Source organism: Mizuhopecten yessoensis, unplaced genomic scaffold, assembly GCF_002113885.1.
Source record: "Mizuhopecten yessoensis strain PY_sf001 unplaced genomic scaffold, ASM211388v2 scaffold11009, whole genome shotgun sequence".
NCBI classification, from domain to species: Eukaryota; Metazoa; Mollusca; class Bivalvia; order Pectinida; family Pectinidae; genus Mizuhopecten; species Mizuhopecten yessoensis.
This window is the reverse complement of record NW_018408833.1, coordinates 60235-86089: the sequence shown is the minus strand read 5'-3', so window position 1 is coordinate 86089 and position 25855 is coordinate 60235. Positions and strand designations below refer to the sequence as shown.

The window sequence follows — 25855 nt, the reverse complement described above, 5'->3', positions numbered from 1 at the left end:
CAGAGCAAAGAGGTATGGCGGAAAACTGCCCGTATTTCCCTAAGTCGGCATTTATGAAAACGGGGAAAAAAATTAAGGAGTAAAGCATTTCGGGTAGCAAAAATGCATACAAAAGATACAAAACCAATTGAATATGAATTTTTAAACTGCTGAGAAATTAGGTATTGCTAATATGATACTGCAAATATAGCCATAAACACTATATCTATGAAAGTGATGGGGTTTCCCGGACTTAAAAAAATACTTTCAAAACTTTCCCATCCGAGGACCAACTTTTGAATAAACTTTTTGTGACCGTGATGTAATATGCAAAAACAAATCGTATTACGGAAAAGTGGTCCTCCTTTGGGAAAGTGCTCAAAATAATGAAAAACAGGGGTGATCAAGTTTCTCTAAACTGCGACAGGTGTTTTTCGGGTTAAATAAGTTTGTAATTGCCAATATCTCTATGTTCTATGTAGCCGAATGTGTAACGCAGTTTACTTGCGACTAGAAAATAAACGGCACAGGTTCGAATCCCCCCCCCTTTTTTTTTTTTTTTTTAATATTTAGGCATGTGCTCTTTTTTTTAAAAGATTTTGTTTACATTTTAATAACATACCTATTGATTTATCAGTTTTGTTAGTAATTATTTCTTTACTATTTAGTGCGACATACTTCTATCGAAGCATGTCAACAAATCCCTGTACACGTGTACAGTACAGCTACGCTTTGTAGGTAAGACACTATTTTTGATGAAATTTATTAATTGTTTTACCCTACAACTGGCAATAGTAATCATATCAAGTGCTTAAGCACCAACAAATAATGCCGAAATACCAAACATTTGGTCTGTTTACCTTTGTCTATTCTTAGACACGGGATTCCGATATTGCTACCTGTTTAAAAATACATGAGGACGCGTCATAACAGTGCACGGTTGGATGCGCGCACTAGCGTAACATAGCTTTGGGGAAATAGGCATAGCAACCCGCAATATCTCTTTGGTAACTAGAACACAAGTCATTTTAACATTTCTTAAAAATGCTTAAGATAATGTTGTTTGAAATTTTAAATTGTAATTTTAAATCTTTAAACCCACGTTGACCTTTGACTCCAGCTAGCACTTAAAGTTGGCATTTGACCTCATTACTGTAATGAAGAAAACAATTCACACAGCTGGTCTACATACAAACCTAAGTATAATGACTAGTCCAAATGGTTCTTAGGATATTGTTGTTTGAAGTTTTTAACATATTTGACCCCTGTGACCTTGAAAGTAGGTCAAGGTCATTTTAATGAGGAAACTTTATAGCACTCCATCCCAGGTACCTACTGGCTAAATAGCATGACCCTGGGCCTAATGGAACTTGAGAAGGAGATTGTTAAAGATTTTAACCAAAGTTGACATTTGACCCCCGACTAGCATTTATAGTTGACCTTTGACCTCATAACTGTAACTTAAAACATTATTTGCACTGCTGGTTTACATAACATACCCAAGTATCATTACTCTAGTTCAAATGGTTCTTAGGATATTGTTGTTTGAAATTTTTAACATATTTAACCGCTGTGACCTTGAAAGTAGGTCAAGGTCATTTTAATGAGGAAACTTTATCGCACTCCATCCCAGGTAACTACTGGCAAAATATCATGACCCTGGGCCTTATGGAACTTGAGAAGAAGATTTTTAGCTTTTAACCAAAGTTGACATCTGACCCCTGACTAGCATTTAAAGTAGACCTTTAACCTCATAACTGTAATTAACAAAAAATATTCGCACTGCTGGTCTACATAACATTCCCAAGTATCATGACTCTAGTTCAAATGGTTCTTAGGATATTGTTGTTTGAAATTTAACATATTTGACCGCTGTGACCTTGAAAGTAGGTCAAGGTCATTTTAATGAGGAAACTTTATATCACTCCATACCAGGTACCTTCTGACCAAATGTCATGACCCTAGGTTCTACAGTTCTTCAGAAGAAGTCGTTCAAAAGAACAAGTTGACGGACGGACGACGGACGACGGACTACGGACGACGGACTACGGACCCGGACGCCGCAGTACGGCATAAGCTCACATGGCCCTTCGGGCCAGGCGAGCTAATAATAATAATTCGAGGTTCTTATATACCGCTTTATCACAACCTACAGTTTGTAGTTCGTCTCAAAGCGGTTCACAATTTTTTATCCGTGGTTATAGGGCCTTTACAAGCAGCCAATATCTTTCTCAACTCCCTGGGGAGCATGCAGCAGGTGCTGCCATTTCGGCGCTCACGGCGCTCACAACTAGCATTCTACAATTCTAGCACTGCCCAACCACGTACTCATTTAAAGCTTAGTAGACTGGAACAAGCGGAGTAAAGTATCTTGATCAAAGATACAACACAGTGCTGTGCCGTGACGCGAACCCGCAACCCTACCACTAGACGTCCGTGTCTACTAGGGTCAATGTCATCCTTTTGAACCAACTTGGTAGCCCTTCATCCTTGTATACTACTGGCCAGATGTCGTCATACCGGTCCTTACGGTTATTCAAAAGGTCGTTTATAGACAATTGACCCCTGTGACCTTGAATATGAGTGAAGGTCATTCATTTGAACAAACATGGTAGCCCTTCATCCCAGCATGCTACAAGCTAAATTTCATCACCCTGAGCATTTTGATTATTCAGAAGAAGTTTTTAGAAGATTTCAAACATATTTGATACCTGTAACCTTGAATATAAGTCAAGATAATTCATTTGAACAAAATTGGAAGCCCTTTAGACAGCTAAATTTAGCTATCTAACATCGAACGTACACAGTTGTTTCCAAATACATTTGAAGAATTCAGACGAATGCCGATTTGAATATCTCTGATTTTCATTTTGATGTTATATATACATATTGTAAGTTTTGATAAATGCGTTTACATGCAAGTTTTTTTAGACATATATTATACATCCTTTCTTCTAGATCTCTACAGCATATTTGTTTATAATCATGCTAGACTCACATTCAAAGTCCGAAATGTTGCTAATAGTTGTATATGAATTTGTTTTCGGTACCTGTCTATTATTTCGTATATATTATAATACTGTAGATTGTAGAGAATGCCTGAATGGAATTAGTTTTTGTCAACTAATCGAGCTATCTTCTATGAGTAAAGTCTAAATATTATGAAATAGGTTCTTGTTTTACTTTTATCTTGGATTTGAAACAGCTAATTCTTTGTTTAATGATGTTTGGCGTAGTCTTCCACAGCATCCATCAGTATCTTGAAACTCGTTTTCCAATTAATAGTGAAAAGCTCATTTAAATCGTCAATAACGGCTGGAACCTGCTGAAGGACTTATCCTACGGTCACGTCAGTGTAGGCTTGTTGTCGAAAAGCCTGGAGGCAATAGTGGATATGCAACCTTCGATGGAATTTTGATGTAGGATACCATGATGTTAATCTTTTGTTTAAACAAGAGATTCCAGAGAGATCTTGGATTTTTGAACAAGAGACCCAATGGGTCTGCATCTCTCGCCTTGTATACGTCTAACACTTGTAACCTTAAAAGTGATCTTAAATATAGCTAAAGGCAAAATATCAGTATTTATGATTAAAAGTCATTCAAAAGAACCTGTTAAAAGATTTAAAAACATTTCACCCCTGTGACATTGAAAGTTGAAAAAGGTCATTATGTTGAACAAATTGTATAGCCCTTCATCTCAGGATGCAACTTGCAAAAATGTCACCACCTTATCCTTTTGTTTATTGAAATAAGGACATTTAAATATTTAAACATACTTGACTAGCATGCTACTAACTAAATATCAACATTCTGGGCCTCATGGTTATTCAGATGAAGTCGTTAAAAGATATTAACATAGTTGACCCCTGTAACTTTGAATATAATTCAAGGTCATTTATTTGAAAAACTTGGTGGCCCTTTATCCCATCATGTTACAGGCCAAATATCATCATTCTGCGACTTTTGGTTATTCAGAAGTAGTTGTGTAAGGGTTTGGAAGTCCTTCATCCTGGCATGCTTCTGGCCAAATATCAACTTCCGGGACCTTTGGGTTATTAAGAAGTCGTCGTTTTAGATTTTGAACATATTTTATTCCTGTGAATTTGAATAAATGTCAAGGTCATTCATTTGAACAAGAGGCCCAATAGGCCTGCATCGCTCATCTAGTATTAATCTCTTATTTGAAATCTTAAACTGGACTAAAATACAGCTACAGGCAGAAAATCTGTGTTTGGTTCATAAGAACCTACTAAAAGATTTAAACATATGACGCCTGTGACCTTGAACGTCGAACAAGAACATTAAGTTGAAAGTAGGTCAAGGTCATTCATTTGAAAAGACTTGGTAGCCCTTCATCCTAGCATGCTACAGGCCAAATTTCAGTACCCTGTGCCTTTTTGTTATTGAGAACTCGTTTGAAGATTTGACCCCTATGACCTTGAAAGTAGGTCAAGGTCATTCATTTTAACAAACTTGGTAGCCTTTCATCCAAGCATGCTATAGGCCCAATATCAGTACCCTGGGTCTTTTGGTTATTGAGAGGAAGTTTGTTGAAGATTTTAAGACATTTGACCCATGTGACCTTGAAAGTTGGTCAAGGTCATTCATTTGAACAAATTTGGAAGCCCTTTATTCCAGTATGCGACTGACCAAATACCACCATACTGGTTCTTTTGGTTATCAGGAAGTTGTATAAATATCTTTTAAGGCAATAGACTCATGTGACCTTGAATATAAGTGAAGGTCATTCTTATGAACGAACTTGGGAAGTCCTTTATCCTAGCATGCTTCTGGGCAAGTATCAATTTCCTGGACCTTTGGGTTATTAAGAAGTCGTCGTTTTAGATTTTGAACATATTTGATTCCTGTGACCTTGAATTAATGTCAAGGTCATTCATTTGAACAAGAGGCCCAATAGGCCTGCATCGCTCATCTGGAATTAATCTCATATTTGTAATCTTAAACTGGACTAAAATACAGCTACAAGCAGAATATCTGTTTGATTCATAAGAACCTACTAAAAGATTTAAACATATGACGCCCGTGACCTTGAACAAGGACATTAAGTTGAAAGTGGGTCAAGGTCATTCATTTTAACGAACTTGGTAGCCCTTCATCCATGCATGCTATAGTCCCGATATCAGTACTCTGGATCTATTGGTTATTGAGAAGAAGTTGTTTAAAGATTTTAAGACATTTGACCTATGTGACCTTGAAAGTTGGTCAAGGTCATTCATTTGAACAAACTTTGTAGCCCTTCATCCCAGCATGTTCCAGGCCAGATATCATCATCCTGCGCATTTTAATTATTCAGAATAAGTTGTTTTAAGATTTCAAACATATTTGATACCTCTAACCTTGAATATAAGTCAAGTAATTAATTTTAACAAACTTGGAAGCCCTTTCTCCTAGCATGCTTCTGGCAAAATATCAATATCCTATGCCTTTTGGTTATTCAGAAGAAGTTGCATAAAGGTTGGGGTTTTTTGGAACGTTTGACCCCGGTGACCTTGAATATAATTAAGGTCATTCACTTGAACCCCAGTGGGTTTTAATCGGCCCCAAAATTTGAAAGTAAGAACCATGTGAAATTTGAGACCGATCCCTTTTAAACGTTCTGAGAAATAGCGCCAACAAACTTAAATTCAAGATGGATGCCTGTTGGCCATCTTAGTTTTGTGAATAGTCCAAACATTTTATATGCATATTTAGGGACCATGATGAACATTCATGTGAAATTTGAGAACAATCCCTCCAGCTACTTCTGAGAAATAGTGCTCTCAAATTAAAGATGGCTGCCTGTCGATATATAGGGGAAATCCTCAGGTGAAATTTGAGAAAGATCCCTTTTCCTACTTTCCGAGAAAAGCACTAACAAGAATTGTTTAAAGCTGATATTGCAAGTTAAAAAGCTGCTGATATTGCAAGTTAAAAAGCTGCTGATATTGCAAGTTAAAAAGCTTTTAATTTAGATAAAAAAAAACTTACACGTTTCCTAGTTTAGAGATATTCCCCCATCTCTTCCTTCTACCGTTTCTAAGGAAGTGCCGACATATTAGTTTGTCCTTGCTTGGTTACGAGTATGGGTCTAGCTGGGTATAAAAAGTGCATTACCCGTAAAACCGGTTATCATTTGTTCAATATGTGCAAAGTGACACTACTTTACTTTATATAAAGAACACTTTCACACACGATTTTTACCAACATTTTGCATCGGATCAGTTGAATAAAATTGAAATTGGACACATCAAAGATATCGTTAATCTAAGAAAATTAGAAATAGTATTAAATTACGACCAATTAAAATATCTAATGCACAAACGATATTTGGAAGATATGGGGATTAAAAGCTTTTTAACTTGTAGTTACATTATTAGATACATTATTCCTTATTCGGACCTGGTAGCTCAGCAAACTGCAACGAGATGAGGAATAGCATGACAATAAACTAATGCCAGAACTAAATTACATTTATAACTATATTAAAGCATATTCCCCATCCAGACCTGGTAGCTCATCAAGCTACACTGAGATGGGGAATAGAATACATGTAGTGCAGGCATTCTCCTCTTCTGGTTTACCGCTACGCCAAGTACCGCTCCATTCTCCTTGCAGTATCATATCCTGCCTGGTATACGGTCTGCTAGCCGATTGGTCGAGTCGACGTCAATAGCTTGACAATTGGTGAACACACTCAGGTGAAGGATGTTCACCATGCATACATACATGTTTTAGTACATAGTAACCGGGTTGCCCCTTTCTGCCATTTTTTTTGTTTATTGTGTTTCAATATATATATGTTTGTATTTTATTTGTTTTGTGTGGATGGAGATTGAATTTGAAATGTTTGTAATAAATATGTAGTTAACTGTCACGTTTATCTTCTAGTCATTTGTTCTGTTCAAACAGTGTCCCCATCAACATACATCAAACCAGGGAGAGCACACTCAATACCACACACACCTTTCAAGGTTTTGCAACATAAGCTTATTTTTTGAGAGAATTACTGCATATACTACAGGTATTGCACTTTTTACTAGAATTTGAAATATCAAAGAAACTCGAACATGCCTCACATTTCAAACAAATTGAATTAGTCTATTTTTTGGTGTACAATGCTCATTTTTTTTATTGATATCTTCATAGAATTTCAAGTAAAGCATTCAACCTCATTAACCTTACTAAAATTATTTTCTGTTATAAATTTGTCTTCATTATTCTATCCATTTTACTAAGATTCAAAACCTTACGGGTCTGTATTGCTCACCTTATATCAATCACATGTGTAAACCTGTGTTTAATACATTCGACTCCTGCGACCTTGAAAGTGAGTCGAGATGGTTCATTTGAACAAAAATGGTAGCCTTTTCTCCCTGCATGCTAATGACCAAATATCACTTGGTCTTCCGGGTTATTGGGATAAAGTTGTTTGAAGATGTTCACAAATTTGACCCCATGACTATGGGAGTTGGTCAAGGTAATTCATTTGAAAAAAGTTAGGAGCCATTCATCCAAGCATGGTACTTGCTATATACCATCATTCTTCACCTATTGGTTATTTGAAGAAATTGATGCTTTGTTAAGCATTTGACCCAGGTGGCCTTGAAAGTGGGTAAAGGTCATTCATTTGAACCACCTTTGTAAACCTTCGTCCCAGAACTCTAAAGGTCAGGTAGCCTCACCTGGGGCTGTTGGTTATTGAAAAGAAGTTGTTAGGAAAAATCTGACACTGGATGGATACCTCTAGAGTACATTCACTTGGTTAAAGGGCCAGGTGATCAAAGCTTAACATGTCATGAAGTCTGAAACAGATTTTCACAACAAGAGACCAAGAGGGGCTGTATCGCTCAACTGGAAATGTTAGCAAACGCACACCATTTATACACCAAATCAAAACCAAATCCCTTAATCCCTACGTTGGATTTTCAATGTTTAACCTATATTTCCCCTATTGAGTCCAGCCCCTACGCCCTCAGGGGCCTGGGGGCCACATCCATGATTTATAAAAAATTCAGTCCCCTTCACCCAAGTATGCTCCAGACTGAACAAGGACAAAATATCTTAATCCCTACGGTAGAAGAAGTATTTTAAAGGTCTTACCTCTATTTGCCTTATTCAAGGGCCCTGCCCCTAGGGGGTCGGACACACCATTTATACATAATCAAATCCGCTTGGCCCAAGGATGCTCCAGACTAAATCAGATTGAAATCCCTTAATCCCCAAGATAGAAGGATTTTAAAGGTTTAACCTTTATTTCCCCTCTGCCCCCAGGGGGGCCACATCCACCATTTATACAAAATTAAGTCCCCTTCGCCCAAGTATGCTCCAGACTAAACAAGGACAAAATATCTTTATCCCTACCATAAAGAAGTATTTTAAAAGGTTTTACCTCTATTTACCCTATTCAAGGTCCCTGTCCCTCTGCCCCCAGGGGGTTAGATACTCCATTTATACATAATCAAATCCCCTTGGCCCACCAATTATACAAAATTGAGTCCCCTTGGCCCAACTATGCTCCAGACCAAATAAGGATGAAATCTCTTATCCCTATCGTAGAAGAAAGATTTTACCTCTATTTTCCTAACCCCTCTGCCCCGAGGGGGGGCCACACCCACCAATTATACAAAATGGAGTCGCCTTGGCCCTTGTATGCTCCAGACTAAATAATGATAAAATCTCTTATTCCTACAGTAGAAGGATTTTAAAGGTTTCACCTCTAGGCGAGCTAAAAATTTGACCTTGTTAATATGTCTCTATAGTTCTTTACCTATTTATTTCACCATAATATGACCTTTGTCTTTCGTTTTATTCTCATTGTTAAAACAATGACCTATTTTAATAGTCCACTATGGTCATTGTTGTAACAGCGAGTATAAAACTGAAGTCTACTAGATCATGTTTACAGTTTTTATACTAATTCACTACAACAGAATATGACCTGGTAAAAACGGTCTCAACGGTCTCAAGCTTTATACAGATTTTTACAACAGAATGACTTCAGTAAAACATGTCTTCAGTAATCTTTGTAAAAATGTTTTCAGTTTTACAGGTTTCCATTTTTACCACAACAGATTATAATATTATAACACCTATAGTACCTCTGGGCCCAACAATATATGCCCCTCCTATGCATATCTGATGTAATTAAAATTCTTCTAAGGCATTATTGTACCCAAATGTACTTGAACTGAAGGAATAATATATATTTCGTATATTTCTATAATCTAAAATAATAATTTGTAATTGCCTTTCTTTGTACATATTTCAAAACCATGAAAATAGAAATTAAATTATCCATTTAGTCAGTAATCTATTCATTTCACACAATTAAAACGGAGTATATTTCTATTGTTTATTGATTAAAGGCAGATTTCACAATTACATAGTGTTAATATTGACAGTGTCTAATTAGAATACTGTCATATTTGACAAACTTATTGCGAAGAAACCTTTGACAAATCAGATAGCAGTATGCTAATAAACTAGGTGCAGGTTTTTCTCACCTTTTAGCATAGCCCTTGTCATAGTAAATACTGACCATGTAATGTTTCATCAGAATCGGGACATATTTGACAAAGTTATTGTGCAGAAACCTTTGCCCAATCAACACATTATGCACCAATCTTCAACGCCTTCGTATAATGTACATGCAACAAAAGTTTCATCAAAATAGAACAATATTTAAGAAAATTATATACCTTGCAGAAATGTTAGTCTGGAAATTGACCAATCAGAGCACAGTATGCTTATTAATTATGTGCAGATTTTGCTCAAGTTTGAACTTAGCCTCTTGATGTACATGCATAGGAAGTTTCATCAAAATGAAGTATTTAAGAGTTATCCTGCGGACCAGTGTGAACAGACGATCCCCATACCATGTCCTGTCAAAAGTTGATAGGTATAACATGTCTTACTTAAATTGTCACTGTATCTACAAAATATTTCCAAAAATAAGCATATGGTTGAGGTGGGAGGCATCTTTTCTGTGCCTGCAACACCACTCATTAAACAATAAAAGTGATTTAACATTGGGAATGGTAGACAGACCTTGTTTTTAACAGGGGTTGACACTAACACTAGTCCAGGACTAGTAGATTTCAGCAAGGACTATAGTTTATCACCTAGCCCAAATGGTCCTTTGGACTTGTGAAGAAAAAATAAATAGAATAAGAATGGTTCTTTTTAAAATATAGAAAACAGCTTAAAATAAGAAATATTGCATGATAATTGTCAAAATTTTAGCTTAAGTCCCCTACAGTCAATTACTTTTCGACGATTCGTGCTGTAGATCGCGATGTTTCATTATCATGGAAATCTTGGACCAGTTACATTGACGAACAACTAGAAAATAATCTATTCTTCTAGTCTGTTGACTACCAAGCAATAACAGTTGATGTCTAACGCTGATTTTATACCTACCACCCATACATAATGTGTCAATATAGGTTCCTCCCACCTTCTCCATATTTAAGGAATCGCTTTTAGTAAATTATGTGGTTAGTTATGTAATTATTTTTAAGAAGACCCCGATGGTATTCAGCGCTTTTTGTTTGATACCCATTTTTACAAGAACAGAAACACTGGAAACGACACCATGGTCATAATTTATTTTGCATTTGGACAAAAGTTAATTCAACAATTCAATGAAATCTTCCTATTATATATAGCACTTATAGCAGAAAAAGTTTGTCTACTGACATACAATGTAGCTTTTATAAGCTAGTTCAATTACAACTGGTTCTTATCAACCAAAGACAAATTCTGGATGCTGTCATGCCCTCAAAATCTGAAGTTCAGTGCCAAGATGAAATGCCATCACCTTAGATGCTGTCCAAAGTTTTATAAATCAGAAGTTCGGTGATGTGGAACAACTTCCTAGAAGTTCAGTGATGTGGAACAACTTCCTCATACTTTGCTGTAGTATCATTATAAAACTGCAATTCAGTGCCAAGGAATATTTCATCTTGTATAGTTGTCATACACTCGTCATGCTAGAATTCAGTGCTGAGGAAGAATGCCAGCACCCACTGCTCTCATACATTCCTAAAACTTCAGTTGAAACACTGAAGAAAAATTGCCGTCAACTCATACGATGCAAAAACTGAAGTTCATTAAGCATTTAACAAACAGTATCTGTAAGATATGATCTTGAAAGTGTTCAACATTCGGCTACAGATACCAGTCGTAGACAGAATAAAAGGATTGAATGTCAGTTGAAGAATTTAAAAGTTCAAGTCTGGTCTTCTTAAATTTGTCACGATAATTCCTTGTTTCCATTTAAATGGTTACTTTGAAACAAGTTGTCCATTTTCTTCTCCCCACTTAATCCCTTTTTCAGCATTTCTGTCCATCAAACAGAATTTAAGGGCCACTGTATAACAACCAAATCATAATTCTATGTCTTGAGCCAGTGGGTGATTAATCTGAAGTCGTAGGTGCAAAATATAGCAAAAAGTCTTGTTGAGTCCAGTTATTTAGTAACCGGCTTGGTACCAATTATAACTTCTGAACCCATGGAGCTAAGGACAGTGACCTAAAATGAAACAAAAAGTAATCATGTAAACATATTCTGCAGAATGTTTGTGGTTGTTTTTTCAGATTTTGAATGTAGTCCTGAAAACTTTCAAAGTTCCTTCCTTAGAGGTATCCCAATAAACTTGTTCTAAAACCATCTTTAATATTAACAAGAGGCCAGGGGGCCTGTATCGCTCAACTGTATAATAAACCAACCATGGGAAATTATTCTTAATACATAAAATCCTTCCAATGATACAGAAGAAGAAAGATTTTGAAGATTTAAACCTCTAATTTCCCTATTCGGCCCCAAACCTCTGCCCCTAGGGGAGCCATACCCACCATTTATACAAAATTGAGTCCCCTTGGCCCAAGGATGCTCCAGACCAACTTACTTCTGAGTTAGCAAACAAAAATTAATCCTCCAGCACTTCGTTCAGCTTGCATTGATTTCAGCTTCCTCAGTTACCATCTAACAACTTCTTGTTACCTAAATTCATTATTTTTCACTTACCATCAATGTGTCGCCTTCTTCAAAATTTTTGGTAATTTCCGCCCCGATATCATTTTTTGGAACAGTCAAATCATCCCTGGTCTCACCAGAATCTTCCATCAAAGATGCATATCCATCGTTGATGTCTACCAACTGAAAGAAGAAATAAGAAATATGTTGAAACTTTTTTTCAACCAATATTTTACAAAAGCCCCTTATATCACTTTGCAAGCTTGGAACATTAGCAATTTTTTTTTATGAAATTTTAAGATATTCCTCATTTTTTCTTTATTTAGAGAAAATAAAGGATTGTTTTGCTAGGGAAGCACCCTTATTCTAAAATATCAGTAGTGACAATTATCAGCGACACAACGAAAATTGCTACCTAGTGATACTTCCAATCAAATATGATAAATATCTATCGCATAGTTCCAGAGAATAAGTCTGTTATATTAAGAATAACCCAATTTTCCCCTTTTGGCCCCACCCCTCAGCCTCCTGGGGGGTCAGCCCCACCATTTGTACAATTTTGAATCCCCACCACCTAGGGATGCTTCCAGTCAAATTTAGTTAAATTCCAATAAGTGGTTAAGAAGAAGTCGATGGACGCCACAGTATGGCATAAGCTCACCTTGGTCTTCTAGACCCAGTGAGCTAATAAATTGTGAATAATTTGTGAAATTTTTCACTCTTTTTGTATGAAACTATATCATATAGATTGTAGATAATCACCTTTATCCATACAGTTTCAATAAGAGCACTTTTGTGGAACACATATGAGAGGACAAAAGCCTGGAAAGGTAAGATTCCTCAATAGGCTTACCTTTAAGCACAGAGGCTCGCCTGGTAAGAACCAAATTGGCCAGCAGTGTACACTGCAAAGCTGCAGAGGCCTTCAGACAGTTGTGCAAGGATGAGGTCACCCAATCCTGCACAGCCTATCTGTCACTCTCAGCAACCTCTGACTCCCCGATGGACACTTCCGATAAACAAACTAGAATTATGTCAGTGTGACATTAAAGCCGCTCACCACTTTAAATTTAATAGCTTCAGTTACAGGTTGAGCATCAATATCTAGTACAATATCTCAGATGTGTGTTCTGTATACTGCTAATTGAAAATCAGGTCATGTGATGATGTTGCATTTGGAATATCCAAAATCTATTGCCTCTTATATGATGCTTTAAAAATATTCTCCCTCTCCTCTTTTTTTACCCTCATTAAGTGTGACGCATTGTTGTAATTTTCATTAATTATTATCCTCCGATGATTTGATGAGCATTAACGTGCATAATGGCATGGCGAATGGATAATAAAGAATAGGTGCATTTTGTGCTTGTGAAATGAAGGATAATTAAAAGTAGTGGGAAAACATGCATGGAGAAAAGAAACGTACTACTTTTATTTTTATTTATTTTTTATTCATATTAATAACAATTATAAATATATTTAGTGACTTAATTTACTGTCTTTGAATATACAAAAACTCACAAATGTTCTTATATTTGAATTATATTTCTCAATGCGACTTTACCAACGTAAGAGTTATTTCCCTTACACCGGATTGGACAATAATTTGACAAGGCACGAATTCTTGTCAAACAGCAGCAGCAGTTGTGTCATGTTCTTAAATTGTTACATTTTCACAAATAAATACACCAGAAAAAAAACATGCTGTGTTACAGAAATGTTTGATAAGCATACACGGTTCACATATTGTCTCGTCTCAGGGCCATTACCATTATCATGGACAGTTATACATCCCTGCCGTTATCAACTTAAGCACGATATGTCATAGAACGTTTCCATTTGAAACATCAAAATAAAGGTTTTACTTCATCACTCATACGGTTTATAAGTATAAATATTTACTTCTACCGTCATCAGACAGCGTCAGTGCTTGGCAGTCATCACATGTATATACCTGAATCATATGTGTTTCACACGCGTAAACCTCCTCAGACCTCAATCGAGTTACTAAAACGCTCAAACCCAGTGCACGAATTTCATCACCACAACACTCGTAGAATGCACTAGAGATAAACATTTTGTGTTCAGCAATTATTTATAGTATGGATTATTATTTGGAGAAGAGTATCAGAAGACTTTATGTCACCCACAGGTGGGTGTCGGATATTCTACTTTCTATTTACAATAACGAAACTATATACCGGAAGCATGCAAGACTGAATTATGCGCATGCACCCCGACGGAAGTGGGTCCGTCATTTCGTTCAATGGACAGAATTAATAAGCCGCTCAGCTCTCGCCAACAGCTGCTTAAAAAGGGTCACCGTAAGGAAATTAAAATATGAGAGTACCTGAAGAGAAAGCCGCAGAATTTTCTCCAGTTAGTGGTGTTCCTTGGCAGAGAACAACACCACCTGGTCAGTCGCCACTCCTGGCCATTGCCGAAGCTCGTGAGTTTCGAGCTTAGCTGTTTGACTCTCAAGTTTGGCGTTGTGAATGGCGTAGTCTGAGGACCTAACCTCAGACAAATCTGCCGAACTTAACTGCAGGCCAGCTGCACGAGAGGACGAAGCAGCCTTCTCTGTCATCCTAGCATGGGCGACAGCCAAAGACGAGGAAACAACAGAACTCTCAGGCAAAGACTTGTCAGAACAAGCCGAAACCTTAGACGGAACAAGCTGACTCAGCAGCGTGGTACCCTACGGAATGGCAGATGCCGCAGGAGGGCAAACCTCCTCCCTGAGGACTCCGGCTACGTCGGCACGAAGCGATCGGAGAAATACTTAAGAGATAAACAGGGTCTTCGAGTTAAAAGAGTTCAAGATAACGGGGTTCGTTTGTATGCAGTATTATGCATTTTAACTGTTTAGCTTTAAAGAAAACATATAGGGAAAATATTTCGAAGAAAAAACACTATTTTCTGGTCGGAATAGGGGAATTTTAAAGCACAAAGGGGGAATTTCAGAACAGGGGAATTTTCTTCTGTATGAGAAACTACCCATAAACAGTAGTGTATCAAGTCTAGATTGATCCCAGCCAGTCTATGGGAATGCTTAGTCTTTCACAAAATAGTCTCTTTATAGCTGCATAACATAAATGGTTAATTGCAAAGGTACAGCCTCCTTAATGACTGAAAAATGCATGTCGTGGATATAAAATTGCTGAACCAAGGGGGCCAAAGCAATTGAACTTGATATAAACCAACAGGATTTTTTATGACGCAGGCTATTTGGCCATGTTACTTTCAAACACTGCACAAACTGAAGAAATATATGGCAAGAAGGTACTGTACCTGTAAAGTGGAAATTATCATCCAATGAGATCACAGGATTCAACCTCACCAAGGTTTTAAGCATTTCTTTTTACTACCTCAGATGAGCTTTGACTCGAGGGTTTGAATAGAATAACTTACCTGGTAATCATTTCTTTTGACATGAGGGACATTCATGTTATGTGTAGATGGACAAATATCTTCATATTTTTTACCGGTGAAAATGTCTATACCAACCATATGAACCTGAAATAAGAATAAAAATCAAATATTAAAAGGCTAAATCTGTTAGTAGAAGACAATGAGAAACAATTTAATTCAATATATGATGTCAGAAAACAGACAAGGCCTATAGATACAAGTCTTCCCCTAAACTCTGGTACACCTGTTATAAAAAAAATATTTTTACAGAATCAAAGTGTACATTAACCCTTGTCCACATGGAAGCTCCAGAATTTTACCTTTAAAAAAAGAGTATATTTAATGATTATGACATTGCATTGTCATTGCTCATTTCCATGTCCTTTTGTTGCTTTAATAGTTTGACTAAAAACAAGAGGACTGCATCGCTCACCTGGTATAAATCTCACACTTGTATTTAAGTTGTAATCTTAAAAGTGGACTAAAATACAGCTACAGGCAGAATATATGTGTTTGATTCATAAGAACCCATTAAAAGATTAAACATATGACGTCGGTGACCTTGAATGTTGAACAAGGACATTAGGTTGAACAGAGTTTATAGTCTTCCAACCCAGCATGCCTCTAGTAAAATATCATTCACCCTGGACCTTTTGGTTATACAGAACAAATCATTTAAAGATTTAAACATATATTGACCACTGTTACCTTGAATATGGGCGAATGTCATTCACTTGTTAGTCCATCATCCAAGCATGTTAATATCATCACCTCTGGGCTTTTGCTTATTCAGAAGAAGTTGTACTACAGGTTTTTAACATATTTGACTGCTGTGACCTTGAATATAAGTCAATGTCATTCATTTGAACAAACTTGGTAGCCCTTAATCCCAGCATGCTACAGGCCCAATATCAGTACCCTGGGCCTTTTGGTTATTGAGAAGTCGCAGAATATGTAGCTTTGGGCCAGGCGAGCTAAAAATACCTCCATTGATACTGAAAAAGGATTTTTAAGATTCAAACCTCAAATTCCCCTCTAGGGCCCCATAACTCTGCACCAAGAGGGGCCACACCCTCTGTTTATAGAAAATTTAGTCACCTTTGCCAAAGGATACTCCAGGCCAAATTTGGATAAAATTCTGCCAGAGTTGCCAACAGAAGGTAAGAATTTTGAAGATTTAAACCTCCAAATCTCCTTTTGATCCCTGCCCCTCCCCACCCACCATTTAAGGGACACCACTGCTGAATTAATTATTGAAATTTAAATTAAATTACTTGATTTTTCAAAAGTGCATAGTTTGAAAAAATATTTGTTATGTGAAAAAAAGTTCTAAAGTTGCTTCAGTATTTACCTGTACATGTGGTAATAAAGGTAAGAAAAGGTGAACCTTTTTATTAATCGGATTTAAGCACCAGAAAGATCATTTTAAAATTATTTTTGTCCGCAAATGTGATTGGCAAATGATAATGGAGATTAAAAACTTTGTTTTTGACATAAGACGTTGTACATTTACAAGGAGATTCTCATGTTAAAAGGTCAGGTATTTCGTCAAGAATTGCATGTGATTTGCTACAGGTTTCAGGTCATCATTCAATATATTTACTGTCACAGTCGGCATATAGATATATCTTAGCTACAGTCTAGTTTATGATTAAATCATCGATAAAAAGTTGGAAGAAATAAATCGGCTGCAGACAGCATGTGCGCCTCGTTCTGCAGAAATTTTCATGTTTGCGTAGGGCACAAAGCCGTTCATTGGAAAGTTACATATTATGTTACACTGAAGTATTTCCACATCAACCATGTCAAACCCTTCAAAACCTTTATCATCGTAGGTGACGCTGGAGAATAAATGTTTACCATCATATTCATCACTTCAATCTACACGTCCTCCATTTTTTTGACGTTTTTTTCCGGTTTGAAATTCTCTCGCATACCTTTGGTTATTACTTGGGTACATTGCCGGGAATATCAAAGGTAATGACAAAACAACCAATCAGAAGCCTTCTACTATATGCTTTCGGGTTTGGTATAGCAACAATCTGCTTTCACACTTTCTGTTTACTGTTTAAAAACCTACAGACCGAGTGCCACAATTGCTGTGCACAGCACTGACGGCCCAACGTAGCAGCCTAAAGGTTAACAGACTGAATTGGGAAAATAAAGCATTATTTGTATTGAAATTGGGATAACTGTACATTTTCCAGTTTTTGGTCATGTCAACTTGGAAAATGAGGCACTTTTAAGCAAGGGGAAACAGCCCGAATTCGGCAGTAAAACTGGACAAACGTCGCTGTATGTATTAGCACATGAGTAGCGTAGTGATTTTTGAATCCTGTACATCATTTTCAAATTGTAACAAATCGCATTGCTTTTAGAGCAATGAATAACCTTTTAAAGCAACCAATTTTTGAAAATCATGAATAAAATCAGTCCCCTGGTAATGGAAAAGGCAAGCACAAGCCCAAGACTCGAATATATATATATCTGTCCTGATAAAAAAATGGAAGGATATAATTCAACTGAGATATGCTTACTTTAGCATGACCGTGTTTTCCTGTTTTAGATGTAGACATTTCTACAATTTTGCAAGGATGCCCTTTCATAATAACGTGGCCATTCTTTCTCAATGCCGAGCACTGCTGTGGATAAGACTGTGAGGCTCCAGATTCTGTAGTTTGGAAGTCGCTATCATTATCAATATCTTCTTGTACGTCACCCATTGTTGAGGATATTTCTAAAAAAAAGAAAAGAACAAATAATCGTTTTCAGTATCACAATACAGCTCCATTGTAATAGTTCCTTAATACAAGAGGCCCAGAGGGCCTGTATGGCTCACCTTGATATCAAAGCAATATCATGGCTAAATATTCTCCAAATGAGGTCCAAGGGAATATGCCAGATCTCAACTGTTTCCAAGCTGTGACTCAGAAACTAGGTCCCTAGGGTTGTGGCCAGACCCCAGGATCAATTCTAATATCATGACTGCATTTGTCTCTTTTTGCCCAGCATTTGTATATATCGTTTTTGGTTGGGAATCGCAACCGTTTCAAAGTTATGACCCAGGGGTTATGTCTGCAAGGGTGGGGAAGACCCTGGGGTCAATTTTAGTATCCAACCAATACCCAAGGCCATCCTGGAAGCATATGTGCATTCATCTCTTTATACTCACGAATTGTCTATATGGTTATAGGTCGGGGATCTCATCTGTTTCCAAGCTGTAACTAAGAAACTAGGTCCCTAGGGGTTCAATCAGACCCCAGTGTCTATTCTAATATCTTGACTGCATTTGTCTCTTTATGACCAGCATTTGTATATATAGTTTTGGGGTGGGGATCTCAACCGTTTTTAAGTTATGGCCCAAGGACTATGTTTCCAAGGGGGGGCAGACCCTAGGGCCATCCCGGAAGCAAATGTGCATTCTTCTCTTTATACTCGGCAATTGTATCTGTGGTTATATGGACGGGATCTCAATCATTTCCAGGCAATAAACTTTTTTTGGCCCCACTCCTTAGCCCGGTGGGTCAGCCCCACCATTTGTACAATTTTGAATCCCTGCCTCCCATGAATACTTCCGACCAAATATGATCGATTTCCAGTGCATAGTTCTAAAGAAGTCATTTATAGCAATCTAGCCAAATTGCCCCCTTTTGGCCCCGCCCTCAGCCCTATGGGGGTCAATCCCACCATTTGTACAATTTTGAATCCCCACCACCTAGGGATGCTTCAAGTATAATATGGTTGATATCCATCACTTACAGTAGTTCTAGAGAAGACATCGCTTAAAACAATATAGCCAAATAACCCTTTTTGGCCCCGCCCCTTAGCCCCCTTGGGGGTCAGCCCTTCCATTCGTACAATTTTGAATCCCATCCACCTAGGGATGCTTCCAGTCAAATTTAATTACATTCCAATCAGTGGTTAAGAAGAAGAAGTCGTTTAAAGAAATTGTTGACGGACGGACGAGGTGAGCTAATAATACACCTCTGTACCATATTTCAATTTGAAAAAATGACCCGAGTTATGACGAGAATTATTTTTTTACGATTGCGGCATGGCACATGTGTGTATTCGCATGTAAAGTGAAGAAAGCATCACTAGGTAAAATGGTTAAAATTACTCGCTAAAGTAAGCGATAGCAGAAGATATGTTATTAGTGAAGACTTTTATTGATATATATTCCAAATTATCAAGTTATGGTTAATTTATTATTACGAACGGCGGTGGGGCATACGCGTGTGAATAGAATATTACATATCGTAAAGTGTCTTCAGACAATATCTCTAAAATTAATCGATTTAAGTAAGCGATATCTGAAGATATGTTATTCATCTTCACCAAAGATTGATGACATTATCGGGGCTTTGTTTTTTATCAGTCATGCCAATTTTAACTGACAAATGTCTTGAAACGTTTTCCTGTATGCGTCTTGTACAGAAAGTAAGCGTGGTATCAGGGAAGCTGGTTTCTATGGCCTTAACTAAAGCTTTCTCCTCGTCAGACCCTATAACGAGGTCACACAGGTCAAAAGTCAAGATCAAGGACACTGGCAATATGCGATAAAAACTGAGTACATGAAAAAGCTCACATCCCAATGTAAATAAACAGGACCAAGCATAATAGGAGAATTTTGCTTACATTTTCTAACCAAGGATAATTGAAGGGGGTTTCCCTTTTATAACAATTACTTCTCGCATGAATTTGCGGTCATGGATTTCATTGAGAACACTTAAAAGTCTGTCTGCCTTATTCTGACTACAACTGTTTGGTTGGTTGTTGTCTTGTGTTTTTTTCTGGGGACACTGGAAAGAATACTTTGTAACGTCGACCAACTGGTAAGACATATATTGAAGAAGACCGACCCCCACAACCATCATTATCGGGAGTATCTTTTATAGATACCTTCCACGAGGGATGATGGCCACGGATTATAACAACCTAGTGGAAGCCCTGAATGCAGCCCTTGCGAGGAAATACAGGCAGCACCCCAAGGTCCACTTCTGGTCCTTGCGGAGGCTGTACCGCCTCATAAGGTCCGACTTCGTTGATGGGTTCACCTGAACCTAACTTAAGTGGTTCTTGACACAGCTGATGGAAGGGGTATATGTTTATATAGCAATATAATCTAAATGTGTTCACCTATGTGAAGCCTTACCCTACGTACACATACGTGGCACAATGTTTAGCTTAAAATTTGTACATCGTATGAATTATATTCAAGATAACTCAATCATTTTTCAACAGATCAATTTAATATATATAGTTGCATCATAGTCATATGAATAACATGTCTCATGATGTCATTACTTTATCAATTATTTTAAGAGGTAAAGTCTGAAGACGCTTCTTGATCTGTACAGTTTTATAAACATGCGTGTGCCAAGCCGCAGATAGTAAAAAAATAAATTCACGATAACTTGTCATTTTTCATATATCTAAGTGAAATTTGATATAGAGGTGTAATATATTCACATTAACAACATATCTTCTGATGTCGCTCACTTAATCGATGAATTTTAGAGATATTGTCTGAAGACGCTTCTTCATATACTGAACAAAAAAGAAACGCACAATTAAATTATGCAATCAATAGCCTATGATATTTTAGGAAATTTGTACAAAATTTTATATCAATATGAAGGGACAAGTCTACTCTTAATTACAATACTGCAGAAGAAAAGTCTGTGCGACGTCACTCGTGTCATCAGTAGTTACTCAAAGTGGGATACCCACGAAAAACAAAATGACACTTCAGTACCTGGTGTGGGCACCTTTTGCACGAATCCCTGCACGGATTCTTCTATGCATTGAATTCATGAGATCATTTATTTGCTTTAAGGGAGTGTTGTTCCATTCTTGTGTTAATGCTGCGATCAACTGGGGGTGGTTACATTAGTTGGGGGGGTTTTGACGTTTCCTAATACGCCTATCCCACAGATGGAAAATTAGGTTATGACGTCTGAGAAGTGGAAGGACATAAGATTGGAGGATCTGGTCTCTGTATTGAACGGCATCAAGGTTTTGATCCAGGACCACTAAGGGGGATTTAACTCCATGGGAGATGCCTCCCCAAATCATTACAGAAGCCCCACCGAATCTATCGCGTTCAAACACGCATGCGTCGACGAAATACCCTTTTTCTAGACACGTCGGTGAACATCATACGCCTCCATCGACGCATCTCAAACCTATTCAGGCCATGTCGGCGAAACCAGTCAATACGCACTTGCTGCCTCAGTGGTGTCAGAGGTGGCCCGACATAAGGTCTGTGCCGCTGATTTCCTCGGCATGCAAGCCGTTCCTGGCAGGACTAATGGGTCTGCCACGAGTACCTAAGGTATGTGACGCAGTCTCTACAGCAGTCTTGAATCTGTTGCGCAAGTGCGACAATGGAATCGTCATGTCTTGTCGTGTGGTCGTTAAACACAGATGATTGCTCCTGGGACGATTGGAAACTAACCCAGTAGCACGGAAACGTGTACAGAGACGGTTAATTGTACACGGGCCAACACCAAACTGCCGTGCGACAGCAGTTTGACTATTTTCATCCATCAACATCGCAATTGCTCTACCCTCTGAATTTGCAAGAAGTGTGGCATCTCGGTCAATGGCGAAATCAAAATGCCAACATGGAAAATTAATGTGGCTGAATTTAGAGTATCTGTTGAGATTATTTGTTTGAAAAACTCCAGCTTGGCTTGATCACGTCGCATGATTTGAACTAAAGAAGCTCACAAAGTCACACAATGACATTGTCACGTTTGGCTGATTTTAGGGTAGATTATTGAGAAGGGAGATCATTCTTAATGTAATACCTGACCAAATTATTTCCTTACAGCTAAGGTGTACGGAAGGGGGGGGAACTTTGTTCGGTATATGTCGAGTTCTATTCACACACGTATGCAACGCTGCCGATCGTAATAATTATATATTCCTCATCATTTTTTCAAATATCGAGCTGAAATTTGGAATATATATCAATAAAAGTCAACTAATAACATATCTTGTTGCTTACTTTAGCGAGTAATTGTAACGATATTATCTGGCGACTCTTTCTACACTTTTCATGCTAATACACACATGTGCCACGCCGCGATTGTAAATATTCAATTCATCATAACTCAAAATGAAATTTGGTACAGATGTGTATTAGTCATATTAACAACATATCTTCTGATGTCGATTACTTTATTCAGTATTTTTAAAGATTTTGTCTGGCGACACTTGTTGTCACTTGAAGACGCTTTTATTATTAGGAGGACCGCTGCTGACAATTGAAATTATGAGAGTTTTCTTGTTAATTGGGTGTTTTTTTTAAATCACTTCCAAAATGTTTGCTCCTAAGAATAGTCAACACTAGACAAATATGTGTTGCAACAATTGAGCGTTTCCTTCAATTTCACTGTGTCATATTTTGACCTCATTCTGCTTTGCTGTGTACACACAAAACCCTTACGTTCTTCAAAAATTCAAGATGGCGAAGTTTTGACAAGTCTACAACTTTGCTAGATGACAATATTTCACGACTTTTAAGACGTTACTCAGTGGACCAATATTCTGAATTTTCCCTTTGATAAAGCTTTACTGACGATTTTCAAATTCCCCAGTAGTGAGTCAATAGGTATTTGCTGTTTCAAGTTAATGTTGTTACGTGTTCTTCATCAGAGTATCTACAAGATGGTGGACATCCGGGTCCTTCTATGAGAGCAACGCATTTTATCTCCCAATGGGGAAGGGACCACTCTTACCATCATCAAACACTGCTTAATCAATTGCAAAAAACAGGGCCGATACGATTTATTTTTTTAAACTGTCCCGCAACAATATATAACCGAAACATTCCACTACTCGGGATGACATCAAAATGGACACCTGGCAACTTCACAAATACATGGCTCGGCTATAAATACCTGGACCTACTAGTACAACGGGTTATTTTTTTAGGTAAATCTTAATATTTTTAATTAACATTTTAAAAAAAAGTATGACTAGAAACTAATGATTGGACCAGCGAAGCCGATGCAGTTATTATGTTTGGTTTGTACGGGTTTAATCGCCATGCTGGAACAGCACAAGGCGAGCCCGCTCGCAAGACCAGCATATTGAAGAGATGTTGGACAGAGACTACGTTTTCATTAAAAATCAAACAAGCAGACGCGTTGTTACGTTTTGTGACAACTTAATATCAAAATAATGTTGAAAGACATCGACAACATTTAGAAAGGATAAGACAGTAATTGTAAAACTCACGTGTTTCCCGAGAGCGAAATAGAAAAAGGATTAGTTACGCATGCGCAACACGTAAATTGGTCTTACACCAGAGGGAGGCACTGTTGTGACATACTGGTTATCTGTTGTATATCGCTACCGCCAAGTGATATTGATGAAAATGCAAGCATCTAGGCGAATCCAGGCGAGGCGACCGATATTTTATTGACTGTATCATGGTTTCAACTAATCAATTACTATTCTTGTATGATTGGTTTAACCACATTGTCATATGATAAAATAACAAAAGGTCTCCTTTTTTTATAAAAACTATTTTTTTTAAGACACTAAAAACCAACACACAGAGCATCCGTTTCTCTTTACACCTAGATACATTTTCATTTAAATATATCAAAATATCTTAAATTGTAGTAAAATCGACGGGCTTATGATAAGGTCAAGCAAAGCCAATATGCAAAAATAAACTATATGGGCCTATAGCAAATACATGCAAGACATAATCATTCCCGAGTTGAAGGAGAAACTTAAAATGTTTTGGAGTTTCATAAATAGCAAATATATACATATAGTATAATCCTCATCTTTAAGAAAGGCGATAAACACTCTACCGAAAACTGTATACTGTCTTGTTTCCTTAACTTCCATAACATGTCATCTCCTCGAACATCTCATTCACAGTAACATCGCTATGACTCACTACCTATTCTAACAAATGTTCAACACGGTTTCCCATCTTTGCAGTCTACCGAAACCCAACTTATTTTTTATTAACTCTTGATGACTTATCCAGAAACATAGATAAAAACAAACAGACATATATTGAAATTTAGTTCCCAATCAAAGGCTATATTAATACTCTCTTAACTCACGTATTATTGTACAAAAAGCCAAACATGTCAAACATTTAATCTAGATAAAACTGTTGCATTAACTGTTACAAAAAAACAACCGAAATCATCCTCCACTTCTCTTTAACAATCAAATAGTAAATGAAATAACTAATCATAAACACCTAGGTCTTTTATTCAACCCCAAAGGTTCATGGAGTAATCACATACAAGAAATCTATGAAAAAGCATGCAAAATATTGAATATTTTAAGAACACTCAAATACAAAGTTGACAGAAATGCTTTATTAACACTATAGTATTCTTATGTAAGACCTATTCTTGAGTATGCAGATGTTATTTGGAACAATTGCACTACTGGCGAAGCGAAATTATAAGAATCTGTACAAATTGAGGCTATGAAAAACTGGATTACCAAGTGGAACATCACATCAGAAACTATATTCTGAAACTGTGTTTGAACTGCTCTCTAGCTTCTAGGCGTCATAAACACAATGTTTAAAATCCTAAATCATATGACACCGGTATATTTACATGACATTGTTAAACCTTATATTAATGATGCTGTTCCACCTCATAATCTTAGACAACACAGATTTTTTAATATTCCTCGCTTTAGATCTAATTTATTTGGCAATAGTTTTTTTCCAGATGTCATGAGAATATGGAATTCGCTTGATTCTGAAATAATCTCAGCACCATCATTAAATATATTCAAATCTAAATTGAATGATGAAAGAATCCCTCTTGTAAATATTACTTCTGTTTTCTAAATTGTAGCCCTAGAAAGTTAAATGTTATCCTCTGCCAACTTAGAAATAATGCCAGTGACTTATATTATGACAAATTTGCTGACCATCTATCTCCTGATTCTTCCTGTTCATGTGGTCATCCAATTGAAAATTCTGAACACTTCTTCTTCACTTGTCCAAATTACTCTAATTCCAGGAACTTAATCCATGATATCTTTACCAGAGCTGGATACTGAAATGTTCAACTTTTGACATCTGGAAGTACTGACTTACCTCCTGAAATAAATAAACTGAATTTGTCTAATGTTGAAAAGTACATCAATGCATCTAAACAGTTAGGATGATGTAACTAAATGCTTAAATTCTATCAAACTATCATATATGTTTTTTTTGCATGTATATATAATTAAATGAATTATTTGCTGTAATTAACCTAATTCAATTATAATTGTTGATAGTTGCTTGTCTATTTAGATAATATTGTAAATATCATATAGTGAATGAATATTGACACGAGTGTGAATAGAGAGTGTAAGTAGTTAATTGTATGAATGTATGATTGAGTGTATGCAATAATATAAATAGCTTATTACATTACATGTATATATATAAAATCATACTTACACCATCATGGAGAAGATTGATATAGGCCTAGCC

At 37.0% G+C, this 25855-nt stretch overlaps 1 protein-coding gene across 2 annotated transcripts; it reads right to left on the bottom strand.

Moving 5' to 3' along the window:
• Window positions 1-9319: 9319 nt before the first annotated feature.
• LOC110464573 (eukaryotic translation initiation factor 5A-1-like) lies at window positions 9320-25345 on the bottom strand. 2 transcript variants are annotated; one of them, XM_021519848.1, is made up of 5 exons: window positions 25303-25345; window positions 17907-18106; window positions 15370-15474; window positions 12010-12141; window positions 9320-11514 (listed from the first exon to the last, which is right to left on the bottom strand). In XM_021519848.1, exons 1-5 carry the CDS (start codon window positions 25328-25330, stop codon window positions 11452-11454), a joined length of 528 nt encoding a protein of 175 aa, XP_021375523.1. In that variant the 5' UTR covers window positions 25331-25345; the 3' UTR covers window positions 9320-11451. The 2 variants fall into 2 exon arrangements, with proteins under 2 accessions (XP_021375523.1, XP_021375524.1); XM_021519849.1 differs by lacking the exon at window positions 25303-25345 and adding an exon at window positions 23620-23725.
• Window positions 25346-25855: the final 510 nt, after the last annotated feature.